The 20,786-nt window shown below is 42.8% G+C and overlaps 2 protein-coding genes across 2 annotated transcripts in view; one reads left to right on the top strand and one right to left on the bottom strand.

Moving 5' to 3' along the window:
- Window positions 1–8,646, bottom strand: part of Glud1 (glutamate dehydrogenase 1) — a 37,972-nt gene extending 29,326 nt beyond the window's left edge. The window contains exon 1 of the mRNA XM_041662334.1: window positions 7,974–8,646. Within this exon, the coding sequence (XP_041518268.1) occupies window positions 7,974–8,418 (445 nt within the window). The 5' untranslated portion in view covers window positions 8,419–8,646. The remainder of the gene's footprint in view (window positions 1–7,973) is intronic.
- Window positions 8,647–8,688: 42 nt separating this feature from the next.
- Window positions 8,689–20,786, top strand: part of Shld2 (shieldin complex subunit 2) — a 94,519-nt gene continuing 82,421 nt past the window's right edge. The window contains exons 1-2 of the mRNA XM_041662332.1: window positions 8,689–9,084; window positions 10,661–10,714. The gene's annotated coding sequence lies outside the window, so the exon portion shown is untranslated. The remainder of the gene's footprint in view (window positions 9,085–10,660; window positions 10,715–20,786) is intronic.

The following is a 20,786-nucleotide window of genomic DNA, read 5'->3' as shown; positions in this document are numbered from 1 at the left end:
ATGATCTGTGTTTGTAACTATGAACAATGTAGCTGTCTCTGTGCTTAAAGCTTACCTGACAGATGGGAGGTTATGCATTAAAAAGGGGATCTTTACAAATGTTTAAATAAAAAAATTTCTACATATTTTTTCTTCTGACAATGACTTAGTCAATCTTTTATCACCAAAAGGTTTCGTGCTAAACCACTGGGTATAAAGTTGGATGACAGCTAGGTATGACGGTACACGCCTGCAATCCTAGCACACAGGCAACTGAGACCTGGGCTATATAGTCAAAATGATACTTCTGACCTCCAGATGAAGTAGGGTAACAATAGCAAAAGGCAACAGTAACTATCCTAACTTGTTATGAAAAAATTAAAAAGGGTGAAGGGTTAAAAGCTCAGCTATCTAGTTTCAATGGGTCGTCTGAGAGTAAGAGCAGAATTACTATTGTAGAAAGGGAGGCAACTGACCACAGAAACAACTGTCAAGAGGGGCCCATATACTATGCAAGGGTGCAGTCAAGAAAAATACATGCGTGCGCTTTATACATCATTTCACATAATATAGCCTTAAATTTTTTTTTTTTTTTTTTTGGTTTTTCGAGACAGGGTTTCTCTGTGGCTTTGGAGCCTGTCCTGGAACTAGCTCTGTAGACCAGGCTGGTCTCGAACTCACAGAGATACGCCTGCCTCTGCCTCCCGAGTGCTGGGATTAAAGGCGTGCGCCACCACCACCCGGCTAGCCTTAAATTTTAATAAACTTTTTTTCAGCCAGGCGGTGGCTCACACCTTTAATCCCAGTACTCAAGAGGCAGAGGCAGGCGGATCTCTGAGTTCAAGGTCAGACTGGTCTACAGGGTGAGTGACAGGACAGGCTTTAAAACTACACAGAGAAATGCTTCGAAAACAAAACAAAACAAAAAACAAAAAAAAGGAAACATTTTAATTATTTTGTGTATGTGCACTCGCGCGCACTCATGTGTGTGTGTGTGTGTGTGCGCGCACCTGTCCCAGTATGTGTGCGAAGGTCAGAGGACAATCTGGAGTTACTTCTCTCCTACCATGTGGATCCCAGGGATGGAAGTCGGGTCATCAGGCTTGGCAGCAAATGCATTAACCTAATGAACCATTTTGCTAACCCCTATTGTTTTTGCTGGGTTATGTTCTAACCCAGCATGATTGAAGGTATGAAAGATACCAAACCCTTTAAATAATACTACGTCTTTAAATAATACTACGTATCTCTTACCACATATACATACCATATAAATTATTACTTTTCAAATTTAAAAATATATATATATATATTTTAAAATATTTATTTATTATGTATACAGTATTCTGTCTGTGTGTATCCCTGAAGGCCAGAAGAGGACACCAGACCCCATTACAGATGGTTGTAAGCCACCATGTGGTTGCTGGGAATTGAACTCAGGACCTTTGGAAGAGCAGGCAATGCTCTTAAACTCTGAGCCATCTCTCCAGCCCCTTAAAAATATATTTTTAAAAATAAATTTATGTACTTTTTTCTTTTTCTTTTCTTTTCTTTTTTTTTTGCCTGCCTGCACATCTAAGCACTAAGAGCATGCCTGGAGGCCAGAAGAGGGCATTGGATCACCTGGAACTAGAGTTACAGGCAGTGGTGAGCTGCTGTGCACTGAGAATAGAACCAGGGTCCTCTGAAAAAGCAGCTGCCCTTAATAGGGGAGTCATCTCCTGAACCTCAATTCATTTTATTTTTTTAATTTTTTGAGATTGTGGCTTTGCAGCCTTGGCCTCCCTCCTACCTAAGCCTCCTAAGTGGTGGGGTTGTGGGTGTGAACCGTCACACTTGGCAAAGGAAGCACTTTTCGGCTGCTCTTTGGCATATCTAATTGCCAACACAAAGCATAGGAAATATGAATATGGTAAGATAAAGGTATGGCCATGAGCAGGCAGTCAGCATGAGATTTTATGCCACTTCCCAGAATGGTACACAAGTTGAGACCATTAATGGCCTATTCCTGGGATATTCTATTTAATACATTTGGACTATGGTTCAACGGGCCTTTCAGGTGGGGGCTGTTGTTGCCCCATTCTGTCCCTAGAATCATTATTTTCTACCAATCTTAGACTGGAAACTTTGTGGTTTTCTTTGGCTTTTCCTGTCTTCATCTCATATATACTCACTAAGAAATACCATCCTTCCTTCAAAATATTTTATATTTTAATTTACTTCATTTCCCTTCCTTACTATTATTACCTATCACTTTCACTCTTAGTTATGACGCTGCCTAGTTTTCTGTAATCCGCGGCGTTTATTATTAGCCACTCAACAAAGGTATGAAAGGGAAACTACTTCCTGCCCATTACTTTTGACATCAAATGTACGGACTTCTGAGTTCTCTGTCAACAAAGTAGGCACTCTCTAATTTAATTCATATCTAACATTAATCATCCAAAACTCAGACCTCATAGATTAAGGGTCAAAAATCTCACAAAAATCATCCTTCTTCAGATACTACTAGTTACAAATACTGGGTTTGTACCGGGCAGTGATTGGAGGCAGAGGCAGGTGGATGGATCTCTGTGAGTTCAAGGCTGGTCTGGTCTACAAAGTGAGTTCCAGAATAGCTAGGGCTGTTATACAGAGAAACCCTGTATCAAACAAAACAAAACAAAACAAAACAAATCAAACAAGTACTGGGTTTGAATTGGATACAAACCAGGGGTTTCTACAGCCCCTCCTCAGGTTCCAAAATATGCTACCATTGACTCATAGAACTTGGACAAATACTTTCCATAGAACTGAGGACAGAGCGAAGGAATTTTCTTCCCCAAGGAGCTGGGGTACACCATCCTCCAGGCATAAAGATGTACTTACCAACCTGGAAGCTCTTTGAGCTTCTCATTATCTTATCACCTTTATTCTTTTTTTTTGGGGGGGGGGGGAGGAGACAGGACTCATTATGGTTGACCTGGAAATCTCTTAGAGACCAGCCTAGCCTGTTTAAGAGCTATTCCTGCTTCTGTCCTCAGTATCTGTAACATTAGTGGATAAAAACTGATTTTCACAAACAAATTATCACATAATCAGGCAGTGGTGGTGGCATGTGCCTTTAATCCCAGCACACCAGAGGGAGAGGCCGGTGGAGCTCTGTGAATTTGAGGCCAGCCTAGTCTATAAGAGCTAGTTCCAGGACAAGGTCCCAAAGCTACAGGGAAATCCTGTCTCGAAAAACAACAACAACAACAACATCATCACTGTGGAAAAAACAATTTCTTTCTGTTACAAGCCCAAAGCTCACCTTTTCACTTCTTTTACGTAAGCACTAATCACTACCCATTTTTCTTGAGTTCAGTGTGCACTGGGCATGGCTTCTGATCTATGGTGTGCCAGTTTTTACAGAGTGTGCTCTGTACGAGTGGCATGTAACTAGTTAAGTGGACTCACACACACAAAGACTAGGAGACAGGACAGTCTGTAGCACACATTGTCTCAGGTTTCAGAGCTCCTCATTTGTTAGCAATGGGGCTGGAGACACATGGCTTTTAGGAAAGGACAGGTCTTTATAAAGGCAAACAATTCTGTATTTAACCAAACAGTATTACAAATACTGCCTCACAGAGTGCTAAAGAATGGAGGAATCATCTGGCTTATAATACACGCTAAATTCTCTACTTTATTTCGTAGCAGCAACACAGTTACAGTCATGCTTTCAAATTATTAGAGGGTTGCACACGACACACATCTATTGCTCACCATCTCTAGTTAAATGGCCATTTGAGGAAGTTCTAACATAGCAGAAAGAACCACCAATAGGAAATTTCTGACTTAACAGATTTAAGGGCAAGTTAGAAGACAAAGAAAAGTGACTCCCATAACCACTTGATTGCTGAATTCTTCTAAACTGTTTTTACTTTAAAATGTCATTTTATGTGTATGAATGTTTTGCCTGCATGTGCACCACATGATGTCTGGTGCCTGAGGTCAGAAGCAGGCATCACATCATTGGAACAGGAGAGATGAATGGCTGAGTCACCATTGACACCAGGCATCATGTGGAATCAAACCAGGTCCTCTGCAAGAGCAGCAAGTGCGCTAACTGATGAGCTAGCTGTTCTCCGGCCCCCAAACTGATTTTTAAGATCTATTTATTTATTTAGTATACAATGTTCTCTCTGTGTGTATCCCTGCAGGCCAGAAGAGAATACCAGACCTCATTACAGATGGTTGTGAGCCACCATGTGGTTGCTGGGAATTGAACTCAGGACCTTTGGAAGAGCAGGCAATGCTCTTAACCGCTGAGCCGTCTCTCCAGCCCAAAATATTTATTTATTTATTATGTATACAATATTCTTTCTGTGTGTATGCCTGAAGGCTAGAAGAGGGCAGCAGACCTCATTACAGATGGTTGTGAGCCACCCATGTGGTTGCTGGGAATTGAACTCAGAACCTTTGGAAGAGCAGGCAATGCTCTTAACTGCTGAGCCATCTCTCCAGCCCCCGATTTTTAAGATCTTTATGCTGAAACTGTTACTAGTACAATCTGCTGTGAAAGCTGTTCTCTTTCAGAATGTGTAGCTTCAGGAGGGATGCACACGGAGTGCTGAGGTAACGTGCCTACCAAAAGGTGGCAAATGACTGGGTGACATGATACACCCAGACATCACGTCCAATAGGAACAACCTCTACAATGCTTTAAAACATATCAGAACCTTTGAACAAGTCTTCTCAAATCAGTTGTTTATTACAATATCCATCTTTGCTACAAAATAAATTTCTTGGCTTTTTGAGACAGGGTCTGTCTATGTAGTCTAGGCTGGCCCTGAACTTCAGATCCCCCTGCTTTGCCTCCTCAGTGCTGGGGATTACAGAGTTAAAGGTGCACGTTGCCATTCCTGGCTACTTGAATTCAGGGTCTTGAGTATGCTAGGCAAGGCTCCACTTAATTGGTCACCGGTCCCTCTGTAAATCCTTACTAGAGGCAAATATGACTTGGAAAAACAGAACCACAAAACCAGGTTTATTAAATATTTACTTGGAATAAAGCACTCACAGGTACCCCCAGGTCTTAAAACTATCTTTTTATTATAGATTAGACTGCTGCTTCAACATAGAGCTTGTTTTTGTCTTCTGAGTCAGGGTCTTACTGAGTAGCTCAGGTTGAGCTTCAACTCACAACCTTCCTGGCTCAGTCCTCAGAGCTAGGATTGCAGGCAAGTTGTCACCAGGCCTGGTTCAACCTTGAGGACTTTATTTTAGGGAATGCAGGTCTAAGGTCACTGTAGAGAAAAGATTAGATATAGAAAGCTGAAGGCTGGGAAAAGGATGTCAAGGAACAGATGAGTGTTCCTTTAATGAACACTGGGAGATCTGGGCATGAGGGCACAGGCCTGGATTTCCAACAAGCAGGAAACTGAGGCAGAAGAACAAAAACAAAATCTCCAAAACACTGAGAGAGAAGACAGCTTACTTGGGGGTGGTAGAGACAGTGTAAAGACTACTGAACTATATAGGGATTATTTTAAAAAATGGGTTTTTTGTTTTGTTTTTTAATTCCAAGCACCTAATATATCCTGTATTTCTAAGACTGGAGGCTATGATTAACAACTTTCTCCATTTGAGAGATACGATCTCCTTCCTCTATTGCCCAGAGGCATCTCAAACTGGCTTCAAAAGATTCCCACGCCTCAATCTCCTGAGTAGCTGGGGAAATAGTTGCATACTAAACAGTTGGTTTTTTGATATTTTTCTTAGATATAGAGAAAGATTTAGATTTTTGGCGGAGAAAATCCCCACTGAAAGGAAAGTAAGCTCCTCTTCTGCATGTTTTCTGCAAGAATGCTGAGTGTTAGTTAATGCTTTGAAACAAAGGATCAGGGCCATAGCACTCAGGTTTTGTTAACCATCTAATATAAACTGTTTGTTTATTTTCTAAAGGGCTTTCATGGCTATACCATCTTTCCAGTTCATAAAGTTTTTCAGATCCCTTAAGATGTTAAGTACATTTAACATTTTATGAAGACCACTTCTCTTCTTGCTGTATCATCATGCAGTGCGGTCACTGCTAACTAACTACAGATCCCTTTCTCTGCTTCTGTTTCCTGGGACAGAACCACGCTTCCTCTCTTCCCGTACCAGTTCCTTTGTAGAGAGACTGATCAACCGCACCTTTGACTCTGAGCAAGAGCGATGGCTACTGCAATCTGGGAAGGCTGATGGTATTTGCTGCTAGGTTCAGTGTTTTAGTAGTAAAACTGGGACAACAAGAGCATTGAAAACGACACACCATGGCAAACTTGAATTGCTTTAATGACTTTGGGGAGCTGTGACAAGACAGAAAGAGGTCTTGGGCTCAAAACTACCAAATCACAGGGAACAGAAGTGCTCCCCTGAGAGTACAGAAAACGCTGCCCGCCCTTTGTAAGGACAAGGACAATTTAGCATTCGCAATACAATGCTTCTTGCTCCAACACCCTCACTAGCAGGGCTGGGGAGAACAAAAGTGTTCCTGGTTTGGGGAGTGAGGGAGTGGTAGGAAGAAGGAAGGTGAAGTACAATGGCCACCCATTTTAAATGATTTTGGAACTGCACAGGAAATTAGAGGTCAAAGTGGCTCCAACAGCTTCTAGCAAAGGGAACTACTGAGCTAAGGGACAATGAGCCTTCAAAGGTAAACCCTTGATGTGGGTGGACTCAATGTAAATTTGGTAAATCATTGACCCCTTAGCCATAACCTTTGTTCCATCACTGGGAACACCATCACAGCCTCAGTTTTTCTGGTGCAGAAACATTTCTACAATTTACCCCCATTTTAACTCAGCTGGTAGCAAAAAAGACTCCTGGATAGCAGAGGCAGACAACGGTCTAGCCCACTTGGTTCTCAACCTGTGGGTCACGACCCCACACAGAGCTCACACAGCATACATTTACAGCACGATTCAAACAGCAAAATTACAGTTATGCAGTAGGAATGAAATAATTTTGTGGTTGGGGGTCACCACAACATGAAGAACTATATTAAAGAGTCCCAGCATATCAAGAACCAGTAGTCTAGTCCAAACTCCCCTGTGCTCACTTGCCAGTCCACCCCCCATTAAGGCTCCCACTCAACAGCAAAAGAAAAAAGGTTGGTTTTTCTTTTACTCTTAGGTCATTCTTTTAGTACCTTGAAAGCTGTATTGTGAAATGTATTGGGTAGAAAATGAAAAGAAGGTTTTTTACTTGCCTAAAGAAAGCAATGTGCCTAGAAATGCCAAATCTACACACACTCACAAACTGAAACCACGGGATACCTTGATTACTACCAAATTTAACGGACTCAACTATCTAAGGACTCTACCTTTTGCCGAGGCTCAAATCTGGTACTAGCCAGGACAAGAACACACCCCCAAGGCTATTTCATTCTATTGGCTGGCAGGCTGTTCTGTAGTCTACACCCTTTAGATTTAATGTCAGGACGCCCTATGTTTGTCAGAAACGTTACACTGCTCGATTTTCTTTTCTTTCTTTTGTTTTCTTTCTTTCTTTCTTTTTCTTTCTTTCTGTTCTTTCTGAAGGGAGGAAAGGGGCAAAACACAAAAAGTCATCAGTGTAAAAATTCTATTAATTTATAAGATTAGTATGATCCGTTGGTCAATAAAACTTTCTAGATTCCAACTCCGGAAAGAAAACCATTTTCTCTGTTCTTGTATGATTGGTGTTACAGGCTCACACTGGGTGACAGGCACCGAGGCCAAAAGGAAACCGGTGCAGTGTCCTCAGCGCAGACAGCATCAACACATGCAGAGGCCCGGGGTGAAGGGCTTGCCCAGAAGGAAGGCTGGCAAATTACGTGGTAGTTTTAGGGCGGAAAAAAAAAATCAGTATCCTCTAAGGCTGCCACACCCTAGGCGGGGAGCTTGGAGGGGGGCACTGGCCTGCAGTGCTGGGCCGGGCCGGATAGCGGCCCGGGCTACAGGAGGCTGGAGAGGAGGGAGGGCGGGAAGGGACCGGCGGGCGCTCACCTCCCTTGCAGGGCGTGCGGTGCTGGCTGTGCTGGGCCCGGTAGCCTTCGATGACCTCCCAGGAGCCATCGTCGCGCCGGATGGGGAAGGAGAGGCTCAACACATGGTTGCAGGGCTTGATGATCCGCAGGATGCCACGCACCCGGTTCCGCTTCTGCTCCTCGCTCTCCCGGGTCTTCAGGTCCTCCACCAGCTTGTCCTCTACGATGCTGGCGCCACGGTCGAAGAAGCCCTCCACCATCTTAAAGAAGTTGGGGTCGTCTTCGCGGTCGGCGGCCGCCTCGCTGTAGTGGCGCCGGGCGGCAAGCGCGAGCCCGGAGTGCGGGGCAGCGGAGGGGTGTCCGCGGGCCCAGCCCAGCAGCCCGGCCGAATCCGCGGCCGCAGCGCCCAGAGCAGCGGGCCCGGAGCGGGACAGCAGCAGGGCTTCTCCCAGGCGGCGGTACATGGCGGCGGGCTGAGGAGAGAGCGGCAGGGCCGGAGGAGACCAGAGCTCGCAGGCCGGGACCGCGGGAGGAAGGGCTGGGCGCGCGCTGCCCTTTTAAGCCGCGGCTTCCTGCTTGCCTGGCTGTCCCCTCCCCTGCGCAGCTTCTCGCCCCACCGGGAGGACGGACTTCGGCGGCCGCGCGCCGCCCCGGGCGCTGGGCCTCCCCTCCGCCCGCCGCGGCCTCCAGGCGGCGGCGCGTGCGACTGCGGCGTCGGGGGCGCGCAGGCGCGTGCGGGCCTGGTGCGCATGCTCGTCGGGGCGGGGCTAGCGTGGGCGCGCGCGGACCCGGTAGGGAGGCCCGTCCTCCAGCGACCGGCTAGGAGGCTGCGGTTCCCGCAAGGTCGGTGCCCTGACGGGCGCGCTGGGGCCAAGGCAGTGGGAGCGGACTGCGGGAGGCCACGCGGTCTGGCCAGCACCCCGGCCGCGTGAGTCCCGGGCCGCCCTCGGCCGGAACGTAGTGTGCGGGTTCGCGGCGCGGTGCGGCGGGCGGGAGAGCGACGTTAAGCAGCGGCCGCCGAGGCGCTGGGGCAGTTTAGACTGGAAAGCAAGAGGGAGTCCCTGGCCCCACTGGCCTTTACTTTGCACAAGGTTTTAATGTGTTCTGTTCAACTACTCAGCGATTTCGAGGTAAAATAGTAATGCAAAGCATTGTTGTCTCATGTGCCAGGTTTTTTGTTTTTGTTTGTTTGGTTTATTTTTGAAAGTCAGTTTCACTCTGTAGCCCAGGATGGCCCGAAACTCAACTAAACGTGGCTGCTTCAGCTTCCCGAAGGCTAGGATTACAGGCACGTGTCACCACACCCTCTCGTTGTTGTGACTCTACAATGGGCTGAATGCGTGCCTCCCTTTCAACATTAAGCCCTAAAGTAAGACCAGGAAACTAGAAATAGGATTAATGCCCCTAGGAATGTCTAGTAGACGTGTGTAATTTCCGAGACTCGCTTTATGGCTCAGGCTGGCCTTGAACAACAGATCTGTCTGCTCCTGCCTCCCGAGTGCCCAGATATAAAGGACTGTGCCACGGTTCTCTCTCTCTGTTCATGTATATTCTATATATTCTCTATATATATCATATACATAGACTATACAGAATATATGCTCTCTACATAGAATGTATAGAGAAAATATATATTCCTTACATAGTATATATAGTCTATATATAGAGTATATATACTTTAAGTGGTACAGAATCTGATTTGTAAATTATGTTTCAAAATTTAAATTGTAAATTACAAGTTTTATGAATTATAAACACACAATATATATATATTCTTTAAACGGTCCAGGATCTGATTTGTAAATTGCAAGTTTCACAATGGTAGCCAGGCTTGGGTGCTGCATGCCTGGAATCCCAGGACTTGGGAGGTGGGGGCAGGAGGCTTGAGTTTGAGACCAGCCTGGGCTCAATGACGCACCACCGTTTTCTCTTAAAAAAAACCGAATCTGGGGGCTGGAGAGATGGCTCAGTGGTTAAGAGCATTGCCTGCTCTTCCAAAGGTCCTGAGTTCAATTCCCAGCAACCACATGGTGGCTCACAACCATCTGTAATGAGGTCTGGTGCCCTCTTCTAGCGATCAGGCATACACGCACAAAGGATATTGTATACAAAATAAATAAATATTAAAAAAAAAAAAAAAAAAAAAAAAAAAAAAAACCGAATCTACATGAGAATTCAGTTACACACACACACACACACACACACACACACACACGCACGCACTTTAAGGCAAGTTACCAAATGCCACATTACTAGTGAAAGCACCCCAGAGTACCTTGGCAGTTTTATATAAAACAAAGACTAGTGCTTCCTGACATCATCCCTCTAGTAGATGACTTCATTCATCTATTAAAACATGGAAGAGAAATTTATTATTTGGTTTTTCGAAACAAGGTTTCTCTATGTAGCCCTGACTGCCCTGTAACTCACTATGTAGACCAGGCAGGCTTTGCCCCCGAAGTCTGCCTCCCACACCAGACTGAGAAATTCTTCTTACAATGTTTTGTAAACGTGAGGTGACAACCTAGACTGGCTAAAGAACATTCATTTACCTCAGTGTACTCTGAAGCAAAATTTACCTTTTTTTTTTTTAACCAGTGCAGCTTATATCTTACCTTACTTGCTGGATAAATGATAAACTCTTAATTACATTTGTACTGTATAATGGTGCTGTTAATTATATTGTAATTATATTTGTTTTTTTAGCAAAAAAGATTCTCTGACCTGCATCGTGATTTTGGCTTGATGTGAAAGATTAAGGTACCGAATTTCCTTTTTACTTGATAATATTATCACTTTATGATTTTACATTGTAAGAAACAAAACGTTCCACTTCATACCTGAGGCGGCAGAAGAATAAAGCCCCCAAATCCTGAAGTTTAAGCATAACTCTTACTAGTGTCCGTGAGTACACAGACATGATTTTCTTTCCATATTAAAATCTTTGATATGTTTTCAGAGGAATGGTGGAAACTTAGTTTTATCTTTCTTATTTATTTTTAGTTTTTTGTTTTGAGACAGAAGTCTATAATCCAGGCAAGCCTGTAACTCACTTTGTGGTGTAGGCTGGGATTGCCTGGTGAGTTATTGTATCAGATAATTTCCTTTCTTGATAACCAAAGCCTTCAAAATAACAAATAAAAATAAATAAGTGTTTAGTATTGCCTTTCCTGTGGCTTAGTTACCTGAACCAAAGACATCTTTGGAAGTGATGGGAAATACAGCTGTAGAAATGAGTTTTTCAGTTGCGTGTCTCCAGTGTGCCAGTATTTTCACAATGACTCAGCTGCCTGTAACTCCAGTGCTTAGGCAGCTGAAGCCGGATTGCCTTGAATTTGAGACTATCCTGGGCTACATAGTGAATTCGAGGATAGCCAGCAAGACACTGTCTTTGGGGGGGAGAAAGCAAACAAACAAAATAACAGCTTTGAGAATCTAATAATGTCACTGTTTTTATTAAAAGCTTTTTAAAAGATGTTTTAACGTTACATACATGCAATTTACATAAACTTTACTAAATTGATAGGTGTTGAAGAATAAGAGTGGATGGGCATGTTTTTGATAACATGCCTTTGATCTCTGACACAGGCGCGCTTATTTCTGGTTTGGAGAGGAGCCTGGTGTACATCGTATGAACCTATCCTCCCCCAAAAGAATGAACTTCTACAAGTCCACCTCTTTAACCCCTGTTTAGTATGTAGTTGGAGTTTTCCTTTCACCCTAAAGGAGATATTGTAACTCCTTTACTTGACAGGAGGGACCAAGGCTCAGGGGCACAAGTAAATTGTTGATATTCATCTATCTAATTTGGCTATGATTCAAAAAATTTGACTCCAAAATTCTGTTAATTTTGCCTATTCAAAAAATGTATATTTGCTTTGTTTAGAATTGCATTTGACTGCTTTGTAAAACATATGAATAATGACCAAATTACAGTTTAATTATTCATAGTAATTTCCATTTCAAAAAGAGGCCAAAATTTAACTTGAAAGGAATTGTAGTCTTTGATGGCATCCAACAAAGACAAATTGGTTTTCTGTCCTGTGGCTGACATGACTTTCTGTTGCTGTTTTACAGTCTTGCCTGTTCTTGATCTAGAGTGCTCTTTTGTGCTTTCAAGTACATGAGGAAGATTTTAGAAGAATGTTAGAAGTAGACGTAACAAACACACGGGCAGAAATCGTTGGATGGATTATTTAGTTAGTACACGGACATGATTTTCTTTCCATGTTAAAATCTTTGATATGTTTTCAGAGGAATGGTAGAAACTTAGTTTTATCTTTCTTATTTATTTTTAGTTTTTTGTTTTGAGACAGAAGTCCATAACCCAGGCAAGCCTGTAACTCACTTTGTGGTGTAGGCTGAGATTGCCTACATGGATGGATACATGTTCTGTTCTGTACATTTCATCTATCTGGAGTCATTCAGTATCTGATCCTTAGAGGTTTTCAAAGTAACCACTTCATTGCCTGACTGCTCCTCCTCTCTTCTCCTTTTATGATCTGTCACTGTCTTAAGCCCACAACTGTCACATTTTTAAAGTTCACTGGTTACAGATAGGCCTTTGTTTTGAACAATTAGGAATAGTATTGTTCTGAACATTCTCTTTTTTTTAATATTTATTTATTTATTTATTATGTATACAATATTCTGTCTGTGTGTATGCCTGAAGGCCAGAAGAGGGCATTAGACCCCATTACAGATATTTGTGAGCCACCATGTGGTTGCTGGGAATTGAACTCAGGACCTTTGGAAGAGCAGGCAATGCTCTTAACCTCTGAGCCATCTCTCCAGCTCAGTTCTGAACATTCTCATACAGGACTTTCTGTAGAAATATTTTCCGTTCTCTTGGGTGTTTACCTGGGAAGGGAATTGGTAGGTTGTGTGGTCAGTTTGTGTTTACCCTTTTGGGAAACTGTCAAATTGTTTTCATATTGACTACACTGTTTTAATTTCCACTCTCCCTGTAAATGGATTCCAGTTTCTCTCCTCACCAGTGTTTCTGTCTTTTTGATTATAGCGTCTACTGGTGTTAAGTTGAACCATTAGCCTTTCTTTGGAGTCTAATAGTCAATAATGTGGAGATTGAACATCTTGCTGTGTTCTTTTTGGGGGAGGAGTTCAAGACATATTTTCCTGTGTTATAGCCCTGGCTGTCCTAGGACAGTTCTGAAAAGTTATATGAGAATGTTACCATGAAATTTGGTAGAATAGCAGAATCGGTGTACTTCAACAATCTGTTGTATATTTTCTTTTCCTTGTCATTGCTCTTTTGCCTTCCCTCCTAAAGGAAAAAATGAAATAAAAAGAGGACATGACTACTCCTAAAGTATGCAGGTTTTTATTGTAGTTATAGGAGAGAAAGCAGACAAAAGGAAGAGTCACACTGAGCATGGTCAGCAGACTAAACTGGACCATGAGAGGAGAGATGAGGAGGTGGCAAGAGAGGAGCCACCAACCAAGAAAGGTGGCCCAGGCCAAGAGGACATGAGACTAGCATAGCCAAAATAGCTGGATTATACAGGGATCAGATGGTATGTGAGGGGGAGAAGCAGAAGTCCAGCCCCTGGGAGGGGGTGGTTTAGGGTAACTGGTGGGATCAAAAGTACTGGGAGGAGGCACAGGTACTGAGTGATACTGGGAGGGCTGGCCAGAGCCCACTTTGATGTATTAAGAGGCACCTCAGTTAGACATATGTCCTGAGTTTTCAAGACCTAACATTCCAGCCTTTTGTTGATGATAAAGGGACAATGTAATCTCTTATATAACTTCTTCCTGCTTAAACTGGGGTGTTTTGGGGCCCAAGAAGGCTGGTATGTTGTACAAAGCCAGCAAAGGAGAGAGGAATGTAGGCTGGGTTACATTTGCTTTGCTCACTGCCCAGATTCTGTGGGACTACCTGGGGCTAGTGAAGTGTAGGCTGCTTCAGAGCCATCTGGGCTGCAGGTGCCAAGGAACACCAGGGTTGGCCCATTGCAGGCAGTTTTGGAGCAATCTGTAGTTGATTGGAAATTGTTGGGACAGAATCAAACTAGAAGGTAAAGTTGAGTTTAGGAGAAAATTTTTGTCTTGATTTGACAAATTTTTGAAATTTCCAGTGTCTTGCTATATTAATAGCCACCTCAGCCATTTCTTTTCTGTTTCTGAGACACCTGCACTCTCCTCTTTCCTTTTTCTTCCTGGTATATTAGTGAAAACCCATTAAAAGGAGGAATACGGAGACCTGATACAGACGTAAGTGATAGTTGGTTTTTTAAAAATGGTTGTGATTATCACTTGGTACATAAAAATCCTAAAAATATTAAGTGGTAGTGTCTTGCTTTTTATAGCCTGAACTGTCCTTAATCTCCTAGACTAGCCTTGACTTACAATGTGTTGGCATTCCATCATTATATTACTTGGGAGGCTGAGGCAGGAGACTTGTCATTTGGGGGCTGGCCTATTAGCTGGGGTGTACCATGCTTTTAGCATTTATCCTTGTTAGGTCAAGGGACTAGAGGTGGCTCAGAGGTTAAGAGGATGTGCTGCTCTTGCGGGTAACCTGGGTTTGGTTCCCAGCACCCACATGATAGCCCACAACCACCTATAATTCAGTTCCTAGGATCCAGTACCAGTTTTTGGTCTCTGCTGGTAGCTTTCACATGGTGCTAAGTAACTGCAGGTATACACACACATACACATGAATTAAAAAAAAAAAGTCAGGCAGTGGTGGTGCACACCTTTACTCTAGTCCCAGCACTTGGGAGGCAGAGGCAGGTGAATCTGAGTTTGAGGCCAGCCTGATCTACAAAGAGAGAGTTCAGGGACAGCTGGAGCTACACAGAGAAACTCTGTCTTAAAAAAATCATTTAAAATGTTAGGTTGAAACACAATAAGTAAATGTAAGAAAAATATTTTAATGTTATTTCTTTCCCAAGCAGAGTCAGCTGCTTCCTGTGCTTTCTAATAAATCTCTTGTGTGACGTTTGTTGTGAGGTGTGGTGTGACTTTGTGGTATTCCCGGGCTCCCGACTACCAGGATACTGTGCCCCCCAGAGCTGTAACACAACCAGGTCTCTTGTCACTGAGGTCTGGTGTGAACAGGTGGGAAGCAGCTAATTTTAAACTACAAGGCAGCACTTACTGTGGAAATGTAGAAAGGGGGGATTTCTTCACTAAGAACAGGTCATCATGTCCTGGAAAGAGAAACCAACTGACCCTTGAGTGCCTGTGGCCTACGGACAGAGTGAGGAACAGCAACCTCCTATTCTGTATGTAGGGCTGTATGGTAAAAAGAAGTTTCATGGGTATTGAGCTCAGCAACATCCCCTCCCCACCCCTACCCTGCAGCGTCTAAGAGGCAGTGATATCAGCGACAGAGATGGGATGTGTAGAATCCAGCTCTGGCCCCCAAGGCTGTGCTCAGAAGAAAGAGCAGTAGCACTGAAGAAGGAGTTTTTATGTAACTTGGGGGAGGGGGTGCATTGAGAGGGAGGGAAACTGTAGGTGGAGTTTTTCTGTCTGGACTGCCTAGTCCCAAATAAACATGCAGAAACTCATATTAATTACAAATGCTCAGTTGATAGCCCAGGCTTATTACTAATTAACTCTTACAACTTAAATTAGCCCATTTCTATTAATCTACATTCTACCACATAGATTATGGCTTTACCTGTCCTCCAGCATGTCCTGCTCTACTTTGATGAAACTGGCAGAAAAATACAAAGAATTTGGAAAAAACTTGTAGGTCTGTTACATCAACTTCAGGAAGCATTTGATAGCATTGGGGGAAAGGACTTTGGGAAACAATGTACCCAGAGAAAATCATAAGAATACTAGAATATGCCTATAAAGATACCTTTGCATCAGTCAAAGTCTAGAGAATTAAGTGATCAATTTAAGACAGTTGTAGGACTATTGCAGGGATGTGTGGTGTAGGAGGTCCTTCTGTATTTGTGTTGCTTTCATTAGTTGAATAAAGAAACTGCCTTGGCCTTTTGATAGGGCAGAACTTAGATAGGTGGGAAAAGAGAACTGAATGCTGGGAGAAAGAAGGCAGGCAGAGAGAGCTACCATGGAGCCTCCTGGTCAGACATGCTGAATCTTTCCCGGTAAGCCACGGTCGTGGTGAACACAGATTAATAGAAATGGGTTAGATCAAGATGTGAGAGTTGGCCAAGAAGAGGCTAGATATAATGAGCCAGGCAGTAATTTAATCAATACAATTTCTATGTGGTTATTTCGGGGGTTAAGCTAGCTGGGTGACAGGACACAGCCCGCTCCTTCTACAACAGATGTGTCCTCTCACCACTACTTTTTAATATATTGCTGGGATTAATAATAGCAACAGCCCTGGAGGATAAGGAGATAGGCGTGCATTAGGTAGTGTGTGAATCAATAACTTTTGTTTTGATGAGGATACAGCACTACTTGCTGAAAGTCCAAATGAGCTGCAGGCCATGGTAAACAGAGGGTAGAAGTCAGTGAAAACCTTGGCATGAAAGTAAACATGGAGAAGACTGAGATACAACACATGGGAAGGGCACACAAGGATTTTAACATTGTAATAAAGAATCAGAACCTCAAGCAGACAGTCAACTTTGTCTATCCTGGAGGAAGCTCAGTTCAAAGGAGGGAACTATTTCAGACGACAAGAAGTGAATAGGGTTAGTGAGGACTGCATTCCAGGCACTAGAAAAGGTTTGTCAGCAAGAGACATACGACAACAAAATTACAAGTCTTTGAGATGCTGTCTTGAGCTGCCTTCTTTACAACTCTGAAACCTGGACAATGAAACGCTCCTCAGAACAGCAGCTGAATGCGCTTGAGATGGCATGTCTCAGGAGGATTCTAGGTGTCACATGAAGAGATAGGCTGTGCAAAGATAACATTAAGAAACCTCTCCATGTATAGAAGGAAGTATAAATTACAGGACACAGCAATGGTGCTTGAGATACTTCAGCTGTGTTATGAGATTGAGTGATGGGAGATACCCGAATATAACACTGCTTGGAGGAGTGCCCAGGATAAGACGAAGAGGAAGGTCCAAAGAATGCTGGATAGACAGCATAAAGGAAGACTGTGGAACCTTGGGTATGACACTAACACAGCATCTAGGACTGCCCAGCATAGGAACAACTGGAGAACCACCATAAATGGACTGCCCATGCATGTTTAAGCATTGCCAGGGCATAACTGAGATGATGATTCTAACAGGAGGAGCAGGCTGACCGCTAGCTTACACCCAAAATAATCACACAGAAACTCTATTAATTAAAACACTGCTTGGCCATTAGCTCTAGCCTCCTATTGGCTAACTCTCACATCTTTTTTTTATTTTTTTATTTTTTAAATTTATTTATTTATTAAGGATTTCTGCCTCGTCCCCACAACCGCTTCCCATTTCCCTCCCCCTCCCCCGATCAAGTCCCCCCCCCTCATCTGCTCGAAGAGCAATCAGGGTTCCCTGACCTGTGGGAAGCCCAAGGACTGCCCACCTCTATCCAGGTCTCCTAAGGTGAGCATTCAAACTGCCTAGGCTCCCACAAAGCCAGTACGTGCAGTAGGATCAAAAACCCACTGCAATTGTTCTTGAATTCTCAGTATTCCTCATTGTCCGCTATGTTCAGCTAGTCCGGATTTATCCCATGCTTTTTCAGACCTAGGCCAGCTGGCCTTGGTGAGATCCCAATAGAACATCCCCATTGTCTTAGTGTGTGGGTGCACCCCTCGTGGTCCTGAGTTCCTTGCTCGTGCTCCGTCTCCTGCTCCTGATTTGGACCTTGAGATTTCTGTCCGATGCTCCCGTGTGGGTCTCTGTCTCTGTCTCCTTTCATCGCCTGATGAAGGTTAATATTCCTGAGGATGCCTATGTGTTTGTCTTTGGATTCACCTTATTTAGCTTCTCTAGGAACATGAATTATAGGCTCAATGTCCTTTATTTATGGCTAGAAACCAAATATGAGTGAGTACATCCCATGTTCCTCTTTTTGGGTCTGGCTTACCTCACTCAGGATAGTGTTTTCTATTTCCATCCATTTGTATGCAAAATTCAAGAAGTCCTTCTTTTTTACTGCTGAGTAATACTCTAATATGTATATATTCCATACTTTCTTCATCCATTCTTCCGTTGAAGGGCATCTAGGTTGTTTCCAGGTTCTGGCTATTACAAACAATGCTGCCATGAACATAGTTGAGCATATACTTTTGTTGTATGATAGGGCCTCTCTTGGGTATATTCCCAAGAGTGGTATTGCTGGATCCAGGGGTAGGTTGATCCCGAATTTCCTGAGAAACCGAAACACTGCTTTCCAGAGTGGTTGCACAAGTTTGCATTCCCACCAGCAATGGGTGAGTGTACCCCTTTCTCCACAACCTCTCCAGCAAAGGCTATCATTGGTGTTTTTTATTTTAGCCATTCTGACAGGTGTAAGGTGGTATCTTAAAGTTGTCTTGATTTGCATTTCCCTGATCGCTAAGGAAGTTGAGCATGACCTTAAGTGTCTTTTGGCCATTTGAAGTTCTTCTGTTGAGAATTCTCTGTTCAGATCAGTGCCCCATTTTATAATTGGGTTGATTAGCCTTTTACGGTCTAGTTTCTTGAGTTCTTTATATATTTTGGAGATCAAACCTTTGTCAGTTGCAGGGTTGGTGAAGATCTTCTCCCAGTCAGTGGGTTGTCTTTTTGTCTTAGTGACAGTGTCCTTTGCTTTACAGAAGCTTCTCAGCCTCAGGAAGTCCCATTTATTCAATGATGCCCTTAGTGTCTGTGCTGCTGGGGTTATACATAGGAAGTGGTCTCCTGTGCCCATGTGCTGTAGAGTACTTCCCACTTTCTCTTCTATCAGGTTCAGTGTGTTCGGACTGATATTGAGGTCTTTAATCCATTTGGATTTGAGTTTTGTGCATGGTGATAGATATGGATCTATTTTCATTCTTCTACAGATTGACATCCAGTTTTGCCAGCACCATTTGTTGAAGATGCTCTCTTTTTTCCATTGTATACTTTTAGCTCCTTTATCGAAGATCAGGTGTTCATAGGTTTGTGGGTTAATGTCAGGGTCATCTCTTCGATTCCATTGGTCGACTTCTCTGTTTTTATGCCAATACCAAGCTGTTTTCAATACTGTAGCTTTGTAATAGAGTTTGAAGTCAGGGATGGTAATGCCTCCAGACAATCCTTTATTGTATAAGATTGTTTTGGCTATCCTGGGTTTTTTGTTTTTCCATATAAAGTTGATTATTGTCTTCTCCAGATCTGTGAAGAATTTTGATGGGATTTTGATGGGGATTGCATTGAATCTATAGATTGCTTTTGGTAGAATTGCCATTCTTACTATGTTGATCCTCCCAATCCAAGAGCAAGGGAGGTCTTTCCATTTTCTGGTGTCTTCTTCAATTTCTTTCTTCAAAGACTTATAGTTCTTGTCAAGTAGATCTTTCACTTCCTTGGTCAGGGTTATCCCAAGGTATTTTATGCTATTTGTGGCTATCGTGAAAGGTGATGCTTCTCCGATTTCCCTCTCTGCTTCCTTATCCTTGGTGTATAGGAAGGCAACTGATTTTTTGGAGTTGATCTTGTATCCTGCCACGTTACTAAAGCTGTTTATCAGCTGTAGGAGTTCTTTGGTAGAATTTTTGGGGTCGCTTATGTACACTATCATATCATCTGCAAATAACGAAAGCTTAACTTCTTCCTTTCCAATACGAATCCCCTTGATCTCCTTATGTTGTCTTATTGCTATTGCTAGAATTTCAAGCACTATATTGAAGAGGTATGGAGAGAGTGGACATCCTTGTCGTGTTCCTGATTTTAGTGGGATGGCTTTGAGTTTTTCTCCGTTTAATTTAATGTTAGCTGTTGGCTTGCTGTAAATAGCTTTTATTATATTTAGGTAGGACCCTTGTATCCCTATTCTCTCCAAGACCTTTATCATAAAGGGGTGTTGAATTTTGTCGAATGCTTTTTCAGCATCTAGTGAAATGATCATATGGTTTTTTTCTTTCAGTTTATTTATATGGTGGATTACATTGATAGATTTGCGTATGTTGAACCAGCCCTGCATCTCTGGGATGAAGCCTACTTGATCATAATGGATAATTTTTCTTATGTGTTCTTGGATTCGGTTTGCCAGTATTTTATTGAAAATTTTTGCGTCGATGTTCATGAGTGAGATCGGTCTGTAATTCTCTTTCTTGGTTGGGTCTTTTTGTGGTTTTGGTATCAGGGTAACTGTAGCTTCATAAAAGGAATTTGGCAATGACTCTTCTGATTCTATATTGTGAAATACATTAAGGAGTATAGGTATTAGTTCTTCTTGGAAGTTCTGGTAGAATTCTGCATTGAAACCATCTGGTCCTGGGCTTTTTTTCGAAGGGAGATTTTTGATAACCATTTCTAATTCTTCGCGAGAAACCGGTCTATTTAGATCATTCACCTGGTCTTGGTTTAGCTTAGGTATATGATACTTATTTAAAAAAATGTCCATTTCTTTTGTATTTTCCAGTTTTGTGGCATACAGGCTTTTGTAGTAAGATCTAATGATTCTCTGAATTTCCTTTGTGTCTGTGGTTATGTCCCCCTTTTCATTTCTGATCTTATTTATTTGCGTGTTCTCTCTCTGTCATTTAATTAGTTTGGATAGGGGTTTGTCGATCTTGTTGATTTTCTCCAAGAACCAGCTTTTTGTTTCATTGATTCTTTGGACTGTTTTCTGTGTTTCTATTTTGTTGATTTCAGCCCTCAGTTTTATTATTTCCAGTCTTCTACTTCTCCTGGGCGCGTCTGCTTCTTTTTTTTCTAGAGCTTTCAGGTGTGTTTTTAAGTCCCCAATGTATGCATTCTCCGTTTTCT

This window comes from Microtus oregoni, unplaced genomic scaffold (genome assembly GCF_018167655.1).
Source record: "Microtus oregoni isolate MIOR12 unplaced genomic scaffold, Mior012 000013F_ref0000133, whole genome shotgun sequence".
In the NCBI taxonomy this organism is placed as follows: domain Eukaryota; kingdom Metazoa; phylum Chordata; class Mammalia; order Rodentia; family Cricetidae; genus Microtus; species Microtus oregoni.
Note: the sequence above shows the minus strand (reverse complement) of the source record. Positions and strands in the feature narration are given on the sequence as shown.